The following is a 16,542-nucleotide window of genomic DNA, read 5'->3' on the forward strand; positions in this document are numbered from 1 at the left end:
CCTGCTAGAACTTTGTGATTGCTGATTCTGCGTACATGTCAATTAACTTGGACAAAAAACGTTAATGAGGAGCTCAAATTTCTTCACTGAAGCAACTTTGCAAAGAGCTAATACAGGCAGCAGGTAGGAGACTTGACTCCAGCAGCCGTGAGAAAATGCCGGAGGGAGGTAAAGTGACAAGTGTTAGCAGGCGGTCCGTGGCAAGCCCAGACTTCACAGTAACGGCTGGCTTGGTCTCTCCCTCGGGTGTCCAACCCTTCACTTCGAATGGCTGCGTGATTGTGCACATTAATGAAAAGTTAAAACGGCCTTCGGTGCAGACGGGGCTCAGGCGTCTTAATATTGATTCTCGGTTCAAATGACAGATCTTTACCAACTAGTATATGATCATTTACACTAATAAAGACAGAAATTGTGCAGCGTGTTTTTTAATTTCTGTTCTCTGCTTATTTCTTTATTCTTCCATTAATTTACATGAAAAGGTTTAACATCCTGTGTTGAGCAGAGTATCAGGAGATATGCTTCCAGCTGTCTATGTAAATATTTTGTGATGCAACGAAAATGGTCTTATGCTACATTTTTTTTTTTTTTTCCATGAACTAAAACAAATAAGAGAAGTTTCATGTATCAGAGTGGGAAGTATGAATGTGCATCTGTGATGTCATCACAGACAGCCCCGGGGCCATTGTTCAGGTACAGTCACAGTTTCAGTGGGTACTTCAAGCGGCGATAAATATCTTTATGTGATCTTCGGTGAGTCATGAGTCCGGCATGACATCTTATCACATGACACAAACAGGAACCTGTAGTTTTCAAAAGTCTGCAAAAAGCGATGAAATCTTTCTCTTTTAGAGCCACAAACGACGACATCCGAAGTTTAAAACTCAGTACATCTAAAACTACGGGGACATACTTTATCTTTGGTATTCTCAGGACACAACGGCTCAGATCCTGAAACCCTCAGAGCTTTTTTCTGAGTGTGTTTGTAAATGTAAACGGGGCCAACACAAGCTACACACGAAGCTGTCATGCAAGTCATTGTAAAGGTCCGTTCAGCTTTGAATTAGGGAATGAGTGAGGCTTTGAATCTTCATCCTGAGGAACTGTCAGTTCAGTTTGTGTGCACCATTGAACACAGGAACCACCTCTGCTTCCCTGTTTTTTATTCATTATTTTACGACCTAATACATGTTGTTTTTGTCATGCTTGTCCAGGCTTCACACGCTGAACTACTGTAGTTGGGCTTTGGCCATTTTTACACTTGTTTTGTAACAACATGCAACAGTGATTTTGTGCCTCTTGGAAACTGGTCAGACCGGCTTCCACTCCCACGACAGGTGAATGTTTAGCAAAGTGTTTCTGCAAGTCGCAACATGATTGTTTTTTGAGGAAAATGGTCTCGTCAAGTTGGTGCACCTGCTGTAAATGTGGTGAACTCCTTAAATAATGATCGTGTTGTTAAAAACATCTCAGAGCGGCCTGGTGTTCAAAAGATCGACCGTAAAACTTAGTTGTATGTAAAACAAATGACTAACTCGTGTGTGTACAGGAGGATAATAGACCGGGTAACTTCACAAAGTGGGGAATTCAGTGGACTAAAACTGCTTATTTGTCTCATTCAAATACATTTTTGCATGAATGTAAAACCCTTATGGGATTTAAATTTCATTCTAATTTTTTTAATTCTGTTTTCCATGAAATACGTTTTGACAAAATTGCGTTGGAGAAAGCTCACGTGACAGTTCAACGTACTTTTCCCACAACTGGTGCACCACGAAAAAAGGCAACTTTAAACAATACCAGCTGAATAAAGGCAGCAATCAGGAGCCTGAACGCTGCAGGCAAAGCAAAGATATCATACAGGTTCAAAATATGAATCACTTTCTGCCAGAGTTGTTGTGATATTGTTTGACCTTCACCAACAAGGCAGCGTTGTTCTGCACACTGTTACAGAGGAACTAGAATCTAGAAAGGCTGTTATAGATATTGTGTTAAAATCAGCCAACCAGATTTCTGTGTTTGTGAGCAATAAAACATTTTTCTATTTGTGTCATTGTTCATTTCTGATAACAGCTAATCCACACAAACAAAGCAGATGCAAGCACAATCCATCATTCGGGGCGTTTCCTGCAAATCCGGGCTAACGTAATCAACACAGGGACAAAATGCTATACTGGCTCCCTCTGCCTGTAAAAACACATGTTAACAGTATAATGCATAAGAGTAATTCAAGTCTGAATGAATACATGTAATACTATTTCTCAAAAGTACCTTCTGGATTTAGCATTTTTTTCGCTCTTTGTTTTTAATAAAGGAAACTTTCACGTGAAAATGGGATTTATATTCTTTTTCAGACAAGAGGATGTTGCCCAATCGGCCATTTCTGACGTGTGATGGGCTGCAGAAAAAAATTCTTTAAAGTTGGATTAGTGTGAACTGTCATTCAAGCCAAAAGTTTAAAAAGCCACATTTTCAGAATCCAGTCAAAAATATTCAAGCGGATGGAATAAAACGCCGATTCATCTCACTGACGTACAAAACTGCAATCGTGTCATTTGCCACTAAAATAGTTCAGAAGCGGTTCCTCTCAGGTGTGTGTCTGTGTTTGTGTGATGAAATGGTATGTGCGTCCATGCCTGAGTGTGTGGAGGTTTCAACCACAAGATAGCAGAGATGCTCATCCTGACCACTGACCCCAGGTGACCTCTGTTAATTAAAGGAAAGCCTTAAATAACACAGAGCTCACTTGTTAGCCAACCTCAAGCACCCTGTCGTCAATCAGTTAAGAAGATATTTTAGGTGCTTTAGAAGATATTCCCACCTGTTGAGGTCACCTTTGATCCATTTAGTATTCACCAGGACAAAAGGTAGATGTCCACTCAGATGAAGACACAACAGCTGAGATTGAGTCATTTTCTCTCCCTTTTCCATCTTGCTTTGTCTTTAGTTCTTTGGATGGGGTCAGATTTTCTGTTCACTTTTGATATAATAGTAATGAAACGTGAAATGTGAGATCAGGCTAATTTCAGTTTTTTGTCAAACTAACTCGCTCAGAAAAAATGTGCTCTGTGTCCTTTAATGTTCCCAAAAACGTCACCACTTACAAAAGGGGGTATTTATTGAGGGGATTAGTTACATGTGACCGACCGTGAAGTCCCAGGTATGTCAGGTTCACGATGGTGTGTCCGATGGACTGTTATCTGCTCGTGCCATCAACTATTAGGCTGATATTCTCAATGCTTTAAAAAAAAATTAAAAAAAATCAACATCCTGTTAATTTAAATTGTTTTTGCAGAAACAGATAAGACTAATATTGAGGCCTGTTATCGGGTTTTTTTGCAGGTTTTTTTTTTCTTTTTTTTCCTCCCAGACGGGATTATGCAGCCGACCAACAAAACACAAGGCCTGTCATTGTTGCTCGTTTTTTTTTTCTCGGGTGGATATTCAGTGGATGAGTCAACATTTTTCCTCAAGGTTGTCATGGATACATAGATACTATTTATCAAATCCCCAAAAAGATCTAAAAGAAGTGCTGGTACATCTCGGTGCCATCAGATCTTTAATGCAGAAATGATTCTTGTAAACATTTCATCTCATTTGAGAGAAGACTGTCCTCCAGAATTCATAAATACTTAACTCTTTCCTTTTATCGAGGACTCTACAGGTTCAGGAACAAAATGTTTTCAACAAGAATATTAATTTCCATGTGTTTGCCATGTGACACCACTCCAGTCGGATGCAGCTGTACACATGACGCCTGCGTATCCTCACATTCAAGTGTGGTTTCAAAGTAAACATGATGCCACCTTAAGTTGACTCCACCTTCAGTCGTCTAAGCTGTATAAAGAAGGTAGAATCTGTTTCTCCCTCTCTCTTTCTCCCTCTCTGAAAGTCTTACGCAGGACTTTGAGCCACAGAGATCCGATATCACCTTCATCTCAGGAGGGTTGAGCCTGCGGACACAGAGGGCCCTCTATCCCTCACAACCCTGGACCACAGTTTTGTTCGGCTCCCTGTTCGTCCCCGGCTCCGACTATGTACTCTGCAGGCTTGGAGATCCTCGGGATCATCCTGGCCGTGGCCGGCTGGCTGGGGGTGATGGTGGCGTGCGGCCTGCCCATGTGGAGGGTGGCTGCCTACATCGGTCAGAACATTGTCATCTCCCAGGTGATCTGGGAAGGCTTGTGGATGAACTGTTCGGTGCAGAGCACGGGCCAGATGCACTGCAAGGTGCACGACTCCTTGCTCGGGCTGCCGGCGGACCTGCAGGCGGCTCGTGCCTTGGTCATCGTCTCCATGGTGCTGTGCATCGTGGGCATCGGTCTGTCGGTGGCCGGTGCCAAGTGCACCAACTGCAGCCGGGATGTGAGCAGTAAACCACGCCTCGTCGTGGCTGCCGGGGTAACCTTCGTCGTGGCCGGACTGCTGCTGCTGGTGGCCGTGAGCTGGACGGCTCACGCCATCGTCCTGGGCTTCTACGACCCACTGCTGGAGGAGACGGCGAAGAGGGAGTTTGGTAATGCTCTGTATTTTGGTTGGGCTTCCTCCTGCCTGCTCATTCTAGGGGGAGCTTTGCTCTGTTGCTCCTGCCCACCTAAATCAGCTGCAGCACCAAGAGGTGGTGGCTCCGCGCCCCCCCGAGTGGACTACTCAGCTGTCAAAACCATGTCAGTCAACGGATACACCAGGAGAGACTATGTATGAACACGTGGCCACAAATGAAGACACGATGACCTGCGTTATTAGAGATGTGGTCAGTAGATGAACGTGTGAATGCACACAGAACATTAACAGTGAATGACTGATGCATGTGTCCTGTAATGATTTTATAATTACAATTTTGTCACGACAGAAAAAAAAACATTTTACTTGTACGTTTTGGTTTCTGTTTTTTCTTTTTTAAATGTTTTCTAAATTTCAGAAATTCAAACAATGTCGATGCAGGTCATTTCTAAATAAAACCAACAAGATTATAAATAAAAGAACAAACATTTTTCAAGAATTGGTTCATTATCAAGCATTCTTCACAGTTTGTAACTCTGCACGTTTCACGCCACACAGTTCTTTGGTATTCAGAGGATGCGTGCCAGCTGTAGAGTTCAACAACATCTGACCAATGAGAGCCGTGCCGGTGCATGCCAAAATTAGGTATTTTATTTCAATGTAAATGAAGCAAAGAAACAATGGGGGGGCTTGTTTTCCGAGGAGCACCTTGTGCTTCCCTTCCATTGTAGCCTCCATTTGCAAAGTGAAACTGAGTCTGAGATAAAGGTCTCCATGTGCAAGGGGATGTAACCTGCTTTGTAACTGAGTCCGAACTGAGCCACAAAGACCCTATTGATCAGCTGGTCTGCAACTGTTTCCCTTCCTCCTCTGGTGAGATTCACTGGAGGAAAAGTGCGTCTAAATAAACAGTTACTTGAACAGGAAAACCAAAAAGCTACGATGCAATATGGAGTTTTTTGTTGGAGAAAGTTGATCAAATCTACGCAGCAGCAGCAGGTCGACAATCTGCGTTTAGGGTCAACAAAGTCATGTGACTGAAACCAAAAATGTCAAAGGTGACGTCAGCTTCAGAAAGCCGGTGCTACCCATCAAGACTTGAATACATGTTATTGTGTACAAAATGTTTTTCAAGCCAATGTGATGGAATTTTTTTTTCCATCCTTTTCCATTTTTTTTTTCCCCGTTGGTGATTTGTGTCCACGTTTCACTTACAGGTGGGAAAATTCTTGCTCTCTTAACTTTGGCGAGAGCAGCGAGGTCAATAAAGAGCAGGCTTCTAAATAAAGTGGAAACTCCCTTTGAGTGATCACAGACCCTGTTTACAGATCGCGTTACTGGGAGAACTGCTGTGTGCTCGTGTGTTAATGGGAAAGTGCAACAGTTCATTCTCATTTCAAAGGACCTGCAACCATGAGAGAAAACATTATATTGATGCTGAAAAAAATATCATTTACTGCACAAGGATTGTCCAAGTATGTTATAGCATTTATTCAGCGTACATTCAAAAATTTCTGAAATAACAAAAGGGTATTTGCACAAGCGTCAAATTCCTTTATTGTTAAGAGGCCGAGTCGTGCTTTTGAATACAGTCCTTGCACAAGGTTGATAAGAAAACTTGTCTGTCTTTTCAGTCTCTTTTTTTTCTTTGTGGTTTTAGCAAGCTCGAGAGAGGTTGAGGAATCCTGGTGAAACTCCGGGTGTTCAACGTGTGCATCAGGGGGAGTTTTTTTGTTTTTCATAGCACTTGCACTAGTTAAACTGAAGCTGAAACCCCTGATGCAGCGACGCTGATAAGACGACCTCTCATCCATCTGCACATGCACACAGGCAAATGTTTCAGCTTCGAACACACTGGTCATTTCTTTCTTTTTCTTTTTCTTTTCATGGATTTTGCTTGGAATTGTCAGAACATGTCTCCGTCCTGAGAGAAACACACATTTCCATGAGTTTAAATGAGCGACAGACTTTCACCTCGTGTGCTTACAGGAGTTTAGAGTTGTTTGCATTGCTGTTGCCGCATGTGGTTTCAGTTTTTATCTTCCCAGAATAACCAGTGAGGCAGATTAGTCAACTGAACTGACTGGGAAAAGATTTTTAAATGGGATCGTGCATATTTCAGGGCACTTACGATGATGGTTTTGTCAAATTCGTTGGAAGGATACAGCTGCTCTTACTTGACAGATAAAAATACATCCTTCACTTTATCAGAGCACTCCCACCGGTTTCTAAAGAAGTATCCCAACCCAGACCCCTTTCACCACACCGCCACAAAGAAAAACATCATTCATTACTCATATGCAACTTGTTGTCTAAATAATTAACAATAAAATTATGACATTTTGTTGTCAAGACTTCAAATCTGAATTCAAAGCATCGGATTCATCTGTCACACAACAGACCCGCAGCAGTTGATATTACGCCTTCCGCTTTCAATCATTCATCCGCTGGTCTTTAACACGTCTGTTAACCTTTAACTACTCCAGACATGAGAGATGCAGACCCTCTGTTTACCCCCCCCCACCCCCCCACCCCAACAGGTGGGAGAGCTACCGGGGCCTTGAGAGTTGAATGATTAAGCTGCAGCCGAGGCTGGTTTTTTTGGGGGGTTGTTCAAATGAGGTGGAACAGAAGAAAATTTGAACTCTTCTCTGGCCAATAACCAAGTGACTCCACCTTCTACGGTAAAGAATTCTGCTCCATATGAGTAATCGGCTCTTCAGAGGACGCTCACTAAATCCACATCCGACCACTGAGAGAGGAAGGCCACCTGTATCTCGCGCGTAGATTCGGACATGCCTTCGATCGGATTGGAGATACTTGGTGTGGCTCTGGCTGTCCTGGGATGGATCTCAGCCATCGTATCTTGTGCCTTGCCCATGTGGAGAGTGTCCGCTTTCATTGGGATGAACATCGTCACGGCCCAGATGACCTGGGAGGGCATCTGGATGGACTGCGTGGTCCAGAGCACGGGTCAGATGCAGTGTAAAATCCACGACTCCATGCTGGCTCTGAGTGCCGACCTTCAGGCCGCCCGTGCCCTCAGCGTCATCTCCATTGTTTTGGGAATCGTGGGACTCCTGGTGGCCATTATGGGGGCAAAATGCACCAACTGCGTGGATGAGGAGGCAGCTAAGGCTCGGGTGATGATAGCCGCCGGGGCGGCCTTTATCTTGGCTTCTCTGACCCAGATGATACCGGTGTCGTGGTCTGCCCATACCATCATTATGGAGTTCTACAATCCAGTCATACCTGAGGCCCAGAAGAGGGAGATCGGTGCAGCTCTGTACCTGGGCTGGGCTGCAGCTGCTTTTCTCCTGATTGGAGGGGGCATTCTCTGCTCCAGTTGCCCCCAGAAACCCGAGCAACGGTATGGTCCTCCATCAAAGATGATGTACTCCCAAACCAGGTCAGTCGCACCAAGCGGCTACGATAGGAGAAACTACGTCTGACCATTTGTCCAAAGCCAACATCAGATTTGTTTTCCTTTTTTTTTTAAACTTTTTTTTTGGAAGCATGGAGGCTAACAACTACAGTGTACATTAGTGACGTGTTGTATTTTATACTTCATGAAAATAGTTGTACAATATGTGATCCAAATTGAGAGAATAGGCGATTCTGTATTTGTACTTTTTTAAGGTATTGATTGTGTGTTTGTTTTTATTAATGAACCTTCAGTTCTGATTGAGAACTTTGAAGTGTGTAATTGTGCAGCCATAAGTTGCAGATTTGTCTTATCTGTATGTTTTGTATGACAGTTTACCTTACATTTTTTGACATTTTACAAGTTCATGTTTTAATTAAAGGCAGTTTTTTATTAAGTTACTGTGATCATTTTGACATATGATGAAAACAGTTTTTTTCAGATATTACATTTCATTTTTTTTTTCTCCATTATTTTAGGCTGCAGATGCTGTAACAATTAATATTTTAAAATGTAAGAAAAATCACATAAAAAAACCAATCAGATTCATTTTCAGATCTTCTCTTTGTTGTTTTTTGCCCTGAATCTCACTCCAACCTTGCTCTAACATACTGTAGCTAAAGTATGGCTCCACGGTAGGATTTTACTAAGCTTTCATGTAGTTTGGTCAGTTTTACAAATGACAGGACTTTTCATAGAAAAACAACTATAACCTACGTTGAACACCACATTCAAAAGACGGTTCAGTGAGCTGTAAGGTTCCTCATATCAACAGGTGCAAAGAAAAAAGGCTTCATGCACGCTGCATACCATCCCAGTCTGTTGACTTAGAGTCTCGGTCACCTATTCGCCCGACTTGTCTCCCATTTGTCTGTTGGATCGACGATAACACGAAGCTCTACGTTGTCGGCTTACCTGCAGTCAACTGTCTGAACAATGGACCCGTTTCATTTCATTCAGGGGGGGGCAGGCAGACTGGAGGGGCTGGGGGGGGGGGGGTCGGTGCTGTCAGCACTGGGGGTTGGGGGCATTCCTCGGGAGACAGTCTCAGCTCCACAGAAATTCAAGGACACTGCAGGCGGATGGAGTCATTAAGACCCATCAAACATAACACTGCTTTCAGGTGACAGCCTCATCACTCAGACGCCGAGTAATTATTAGGCTTCGACGTTGACCGAGGGAGTTCGTGCTTTTGTAAAGTTCCCTCATCCTTAACCCCATGAAAACTTTTCAAAAACATTTCGCGAGGCCTTTTTAAAATTTAACTGTAATCCAAAAGAAAGCAAGATTTTTGTCGTCATATCCTGAGTCACTAAACATTTGGAGACGCAGGTCTGTCAGTGATTAGCAGGATATAGGAGGAGGTTACTGGGGAACTGAGGTCAGGCATTCTTCCTTTATTAGCCACTTTAAAAAGCAACAGCATCAAACCTGCAGAAAGAAGACTTTTATTATGTGGAAGTGATCTACAAGCCACTTAAAACTGTAACAAAAGTTTTTCACCAATTATACACACTGATTACATATTGTGAATTTTCTAATAAACCGTGAATATGTTACATAACGGTGATAAAAACACAAAAGTTCCATTCCATTTAAAACATGTTTCATCAGTGCTATACAGAAAAGAGTTTGTTAAACAACAATGTAAAGGTTTTATTTTTGTGCACCATTGATATATAAAATGAAATGAGTTTTTCTAGTTCTACAGTAAGGCTCAATCCACCTTAGAATTGTTTTTTTGCTTATAGAAACACATCCTTGCATGTCCTTTCAGCTGTAAAAGGCCTCTTTGTGGACAGGCCCATTGTGAAGCTGCCCATGTAAGCCGATAGCAGAGAGTCTTGAGAGTATCCAGGTCCTTCCTCCCCTTTTGGTGATGTCATCTTCGTCAAGAGCTCCTCCCCTCCACCTGATCGGTCTTATAAAAAGGATACTGGTGAAGCGGAGGTAACAGATCATCAGACACTCACAGATGCAAGGCCTGAAATTAACTTAATTAGTCGAGTCTCTGCTTGACTCTTCCCATTTCCAGATTTTCTTTCTGCCCTCTCCTCTCAGGTGTGACGTACAGTCGGCGGCAGAGGAACACGACCTTCCAGTATGTCTATAGGGCTGGAGTTGATTGGCATCTGCTTGTGCATTTTGGGATGGATTATTGCCATTGTGGCATGTGCCCTTCCCATGTGGAGGGTGACGGCCTTCATCGGCAGCAACATCGTGACGGCCCAGATCATCTGGGAGGGCCTGTGGATGACCTGCGTGGTCCAGAGCACGGGACAGATGCAGTGTAAGGTCTACGACTCCATGCTCGCCCTCTCCCAGGACCTCCAAGCCGCCCGCGCCCTCACCGTCATCTCCATCCTTTTAGCCATCCTGGCCGTGCTGATCGCGATCACTGGGGCCAAGTGCACCAACTGCATTGACGATGAGGCATCGAAGTCCAAGGTGATGATCATCTCTGGAGTCTTCTTCATCGTATCCGGCGTCATGCAGCTCATTCCTGTCTCTTGGTCTGCGAACACCATAATCAGGGACTTCTACAACCCCTTGCTTACTGACGCTCAGCGGAGGGAGCTGGGGGCCGCACTGTATATCGGCTGGGCGGCGGCTGCACTCCTGATTCTCGGTGGCGGACTGCTGTGCTGCTCCTGTCCGCCTCGTGAGACCAGATACAACCCTTCACGAATGGCTTATTCTGCGCCACGGTCTGCAGGTGGTCCGGGGTTAGAACGGAAAGACTACGTATGAAAGAAGGTCCAGGAGGAAAAGACATTACTGAATCTCAAACTCGCTCTCCACACCAAGTTGACGGTGCTCTAACAAGAAGAGCTCAAGGAAACGAGGAAACTGCTCAGTGAAGGATGTGTTTGGTTTTGCCTTTAATATGAAGTATCTCTGAATTTTAAGTCTTTGTTTTTCAGAGACTCAAAAAGCATACGAGGGACATTTATGTGCATTTCTTGTGCGGTCTTTTTTTTAGGGTCAAAATGCTTTGTCATTGTCAAATTTCACTTTTTATACAGTCCTAGCTTCTTAATGTTTACAGCTTAATATTATTTTTGGAAAACCACCATTGCCACCTTCATAATAAGGGACTGCTGGTAAAAAAAAATTTAAAATGGAAGAATTTGATGAAATGTCAAGTGTTGAAAAGGTTATCAACGGGATTATGAGTTGTAAATACAGTAGGAAGAGTTTTGTTAATCACCTGTATAACAGTCAAGACAAATATCAACCGTATTCAACACAGCTTCCAGTACAGTGTGGTATGAAGCTCTGAATAGAAGGTGTGTGTGTGTGTGGGGGGGGGGGTTACTTTGAATGCTTTACAGAGGTTTACAGCATGGAGACAGCGAAGAAGCCCCTGGATTCATCAGCAGCTGACGTTATGTTAGTGTATTATATACAACTGAAACATGTGTATTTCACAAGTGTTTTTTTTTTTTTTTAAATAAACATTGTTTTTAAGATACTCCGTGTCTTATCTTCATCTTTTTTTCTATAAAAAAAAAGAAAAAAGGTCAAGACCTGATGGGCGAGCTCCATTTCAGTTTTGTAACAACACATCGACTCCCACATGAGTCAGTAAACCAGGAACAAAAATGATGTTCTATCCTGCTGCCTCCGTAAGAGCAGCCTTGATATTCGATCTCGAGGGCTACGTTACCTCCAACTGGCAACTTAGCCACAAACGCTCTCAACAATTAGCCACAGGATCGGTTAACGGCCAGAGGTGAGAAGTGTGAGCATCGAGGAGTGCAGTCATTCCAGAGAGGTTACATGATTTTTGTTGTTGTTTCCCTTCCCATAACGCTTCATTCATCATTGGATGGAGATTTTGTACTTCTTTTCCAACGTGCTGCCTCATATTTATACAATTACACACATTCAATCACGGGAGCTGCCCTGTACCACCCCACACTCCTACGACTGACCGCGGGACAGGATGCAGTGGTGAAATTAGCAGCGGTTTGTCAAAGCACGGCCTATTCTTCTCTGAAAAGGTGTTTTTCAGTAACCGGTTTTACATGTTCATCACGTACATGTACATCTCTGTGATTTTCATCAAATGATGAGGTGAGGCCAAGCGGCCGCTCGAACGCTTTCGAAAGACCTATCGGTCCGAATTTCCATGACAGATGTGAGTCATCCCTTTCAGTCCAGTTTAAAAAACACATGAAGACACACCTGATGAAGGCAGAGACTTGAAAAATTGATGAGCATCTCACAGTAAATATGGGAGAGGTCCCTTGGTGCTATATCACATTTCTTTCCAACTGTTGTCTCTTACTCCGATATCAATGTCACATCCAACAAAGAACAAGGAAGTGCTTGACATCTGGCCATGATAACAGTAAATACAGATTGAAGCTCTTTTTAAATTGTAATGAAAATTTGAGGGGATGTTTTTGAATGGATACAAACAGATTTCCTGCAACGGAGGTTTTCAGGACGTTTTCACAGCTCGCACATTCGGCAAAAAGCAAGTTCATTTTTCATTCAAGGGTTCGTGTGAAGTCAAACTGTCTAAAACTGTAAGGGATTATATAATAAAGGTCAAAAAGATCAACCAAACTCTACTCACAGATGTGTGACAGGGCATCATGACGAAAGAGCATTTTAACCAATGAGCAGCATTTCCTGTGTGCTGTTCCAGTGACTTGTCTAAGACCCTCAGGCATGTTTGGCAATAGTTAACCTCATCATTGATTGGTCCTCTGGTGCACTTAAGAGCCACTCAAACGTTCCCTTCCTCCCAACGGAGACAGAAACTCTTTATTTCCATTTGAAAAATGTAAAGTGTGAGTGCAACGGGAGAAAGAGGGAGATTGTTGACAAGAAATTTACATGTTTACATATAGCTCAAAAAAATATGAACAAAAACTAGCAAACAGTGACCAAGTAAACCAAAAGCTCTCGAGGCTATGATGAAACTGTATCTCATCAAATACCTAAACCTAGATGACCGGGGGGAAAGAAGAAAGGGTATTCTGTGAGTGTTTCTGGTCGTGCTCTGCTGGCTCTGACCACATTTTGGTCACATGACCGATACCGGGGAATGTGAAGGGCAGACAGGTTGCCTGGCACCTGAAGTCAGAAAGGGAAAACAACCCCCCTCTTTGAAAATAACACAAGCTCACTGTGTCCACTCAGTATGAACGGGAGGTTCTTACCTGCAGCGGAAAGAAATCTAAACTACAACAGACCTGCGAAGAATTGAATAAACAAGAATAAATATTCTCACCTAATCAAAGTTATTAAACCGGAAAAAGTTCTTCTGGTTGTCCTCATAAAAATATAGGTACTTTCTCAGCAACAACCGTTTCCTACAAATCTACTGAGGAAAATGTTCCATTCATGCTTTTTGAGCAGTTTAATTCAACCTGACAGCACAAAAGTCTCCACAGTTTTAAGCTGGAGAACGATTAGCATTAGAAATGGAGTGAATTTCTTTGAGGTTCCAGATATGATGTGTTCATGAAAATAGGAGGAGGTGAGCCCCAAAATTTAACCAGCTCATTCGTACCAACTGAAGATATATGCCACATCTGAAGAAATCCTTTCAAGACATTTTTGACATACTGCCTTCCCAAGAATTGGACTGGAAACCCAAAAACATAATGCTGGATGGAGGCATGAAAACAAACCAGCAGACGACCAGCTGCACATCACGAGTCCTCTTCCCGAGAAGAGTCTCTAATGATAAACAAGTCCAGTCAAAGCGCTGAGAAAAATACTGTCGCAAAAATAAACACTTCTTAAATGCACAGAGATGATATGCATGAAATCCTTCATCCTTAACTATGGAGGCGCGCTTTACATTAAAAATGCGGTTTACACTACTTTTGGTGTTTTTCAGACAGTTTTAGAGTCGTAAAGTTGACTAAGAGTTTACAAAAATAGGTCAACAAAACAATCAGTGTGTGTGGTCTGTTGCAAATGTTTGGAGATTTGCCTGGACTGACATCACATTCCTGATCTTGATTTCTGAATGATCGTCTCCGTCTGACCCCTCGGTTACAGGTAACATGCCAAGATATGCTGCAACGCAAAGACAGGGAAGTGGGAGAGAAATGGAAACGTGAAGGAGCTATTTCTGTTACTGTTGGCATGTTGCATTATTTTGTAAGATGTTTTGCAGTGTTATTTTTTTGGACACCTGGAGGTGAGCACAGGCACGGGAAGAGCACACAGATCTCATCAGACCAGAATCAAACATCCCGACAGATTTTATGGTTGTTTTTTTCTTCAGAAAGGTAGGCTACGTGGTGTGAGCCACAGCACTCTCATTGGTATGGCAGATATGAGCTGCTGATAAAGTTCCCCGTCTGATGAAAAGAACAAATCCCTCCCTTTTACATTTCAGCGTGATGTGCAGCTCCACAGAGATAAGGACTGCTCACTTTCCTCACATTATTTATGTGGTTAAATTAAACAAGTTAAAGTTGGACTGGGGTGGAAACAACTTAGAGATAAGAGAGGTGAACTTAAGCACCTCGTTCAAAAATAACACCACCACAACACACTTGGTAAAATGGGGGTGAGAACGACACATCACCAAGATGGGGACCAATCAAACAATAAAAATATCCCAGTCAGGTTTCAGAATAACGATGAATTAGTGCCATGACCCCTAATAATCAGGTCTGTAAGTGTTCACATGTGTTTACAATTTTTGTTGCAACTCTGCATCCTGCTGGCGACTTCAGTGTACTGCAGGGTTGATCTCACCTGCAGAACAAAACCTGTTAGTGTTGAAGAACAATTTTAATCCTGAAATTTTGAGGCAATGTTCAGACCACCTGCCTTCATCTGTTTTGTTTCCTCAAACCCAGATTGTGCGCAGAATTTTTTTCAAATTCTGGACACATTCGATCAGCTTATGGGCCGCAGAAAAGCCAATTTGAAAGTAGCCTAGAATTTAACTGAACAGGCATGCGTGACCACTGGTACCACAGCGCGGGTCATTTCCTTTTAGATACAACAACAACAACAGATCTACAAGTGACAGAAAGCAAGGGACTGAGGCAAAGGATTCCCCCAAGATTACAAAGTTTATTTAAACAACTTTTAGAATATAACCATAAAATAAAAAGCAATTTATTAAATCAACTCCTGAAGGAACTACAACTATAAAAATCCAATCCAATGTGGCTTTAAAACATAAGCAGAGCGCTGCTGGTGACGAGGCCGCAGCTGTAGGCAGTGAAAGGTGGGAAACAGACTGTGGACAGGATCCTCACCGGCTCCTGTACTCCACACTCACATCAAACAAGACTAAATCAGAACCAAAAGCATGTAAATACTGAAAAGATGTGTAAAACAAAGAAAATACCATCAACCACACAACTGAGACTGTGAGGAGGAGGTGAGAGACCCCGTCACCAGGCCCACCACCGTCCGGGCGGCCACGCTGCTGCCAGCCCCAAGCACTCCTAAAAGAAAAAGGAGAATCAAATTTAACACAAACACAAGATTATGGAAATTAATATTCTTGGGGGGAAATAAACAGTTTAATTTAAAAAAATAAAAAAAAAAAAAAAAAACATCAACAAAAGTCCTCTAGCTAAACAATACCACAAAAATAAAAAGAAACACAAATCAGTAACAAAACCAAACAGCAGTGGCTTTCAAGTCTAGCCGAATGTTGTGCCTCCTCCATCTGGGCAGGCTCACACCTGGTTCAGGCCTCCCTGAGGAGCTGGATCTGGGGTACAAACAAGCAAGAGGTAACCAATGGCAGCATAACTTTACTTAAAGACTGAACCTAAAACCACGTACCAGATCACTGGTGAGGGACACGCAGGCTGACAGCAGCTCATTCTGTGCAGCTTTCATACTCTGCCTAATGGGTGAACCAGGAAGTAGGAGGTGCCGAGGCCTGTCTGAACCTACAGTAGCTCAGGAGGGACATTTCCTCACTGGCTACACATGTTGTTGGACTGTGGACTTGATAATTGATGGCTGTTTTTATAACTCGGTTACCTTCGTTGCTGAAGCTTGGAAAAAACATCAGGATTTTTTTTTTTAGAATCACTTTAACGTTTTTGTTGTAGTTTTGTTGTGTTGTGGTATTTTTTTTTTTTGTGCAGGACACAATAATAAAATAATCTTCATCCTAATTACTTTAAATACATCCAATTTACACAGTTTAAATGTGTCGGAGCAGAGAGTGAGCACGCCAACCAGAGGTTACATCTTTCATTGAAGTATCACAAACCAAGTTTGTGCTTCTTCCATCTGACATACAGTGGGTACGGAAAGTATTCAGACCCCTTTAAATTTGTCACTCTTTGTTTCATTGCAGCCATTTGCTAAAATCAAAAAAGTTCATTTTATTTCTCATTAATGTACACTCAGCACCCCATCTTGACAGAAAAAAACAGAAATGTAGAAATTTGTGCAAATTTATTAAAAAAGAAAAACTGAAATATCACATGGTCATAAGTATCCAGACCCTTTGCTGTGACACTCATATTTAACTCACATGCTGTCCATTTCTTCTGATCCTCCTTGAGATGGTTCTACTCCTTCATTGGAGTCCAGCTGTGTTTAATTAGACTAATTGGACTTGATTAGGAAAGGCACACACCTGTCTATATAAGACCTTA

The 16,542-nt window shown here is 42.6% G+C and overlaps 2 protein-coding genes across 2 annotated transcripts; both read left to right on the plus strand.

Annotated features, from left to right (window-relative positions):
- The first annotated feature begins 4,035 nt into the window (after nucleotides 1–4,035).
- On the plus strand, nucleotides 4,036–4,846 carry LOC138627817 (claudin-4). The gene has a single exon (XM_069710416.1). The coding sequence runs from the start codon at nucleotides 4,036–4,038 to the stop codon at nucleotides 4,702–4,704; it is 669 nt and encodes a 222-aa protein (XP_069566517.1). The 3' UTR covers nucleotides 4,705–4,846.
- Nucleotides 4,847–7,254: 2,408 nt separating this feature from the next.
- Nucleotides 7,255–11,376, plus strand: LOC138627898 (claudin-3-like). The gene is made up of 2 exons (XM_069710549.1): nucleotides 7,255–7,779; nucleotides 10,014–11,376. The coding sequence occupies exons 1-2, from the start codon at nucleotides 7,299–7,301 to the stop codon at nucleotides 10,676–10,678; spliced, it is 1,146 nt and encodes a 381-aa protein (XP_069566650.1). The 5' UTR covers nucleotides 7,255–7,298; the 3' UTR covers nucleotides 10,679–11,376.
- The last annotated feature ends 5,166 nt before the right edge of the window (nucleotides 11,377–16,542 follow it).

Source organism: Brachyistius frenatus, unplaced genomic scaffold, assembly GCF_029030835.1.
Source record: "Brachyistius frenatus isolate BFR_SWC_R1_liver_20210118 unplaced genomic scaffold, ASM2903083v1 Contig_92, whole genome shotgun sequence".
NCBI lineage: Eukaryota > Metazoa > Chordata > Actinopteri > Embiotocidae > Brachyistius > Brachyistius frenatus.

Excerpts from the sequence above, each read along its gene's own strand:
- LOC138627898 (XM_069710549.1), top strand. The coding sequence starts at position 7,299 with ATGCCTTCGATCGGATTGGAGATACTTGGTGTGGCTCTGGCTGTCCTG. Across the intron at positions 7,780-10,013 it reads GGCCCAGAAGAGGGAGATCG|GAACACGACCTTCCAGTATG; the intron begins GTGCAGCTCTGT and ends TCGGCGGCAGAG.
- LOC138627817 (XM_069710416.1), top strand. The coding sequence starts at position 4,036 with ATGTACTCTGCAGGCTTGGAGATCCTCGGGATCATCCTGGCCGTGGCC.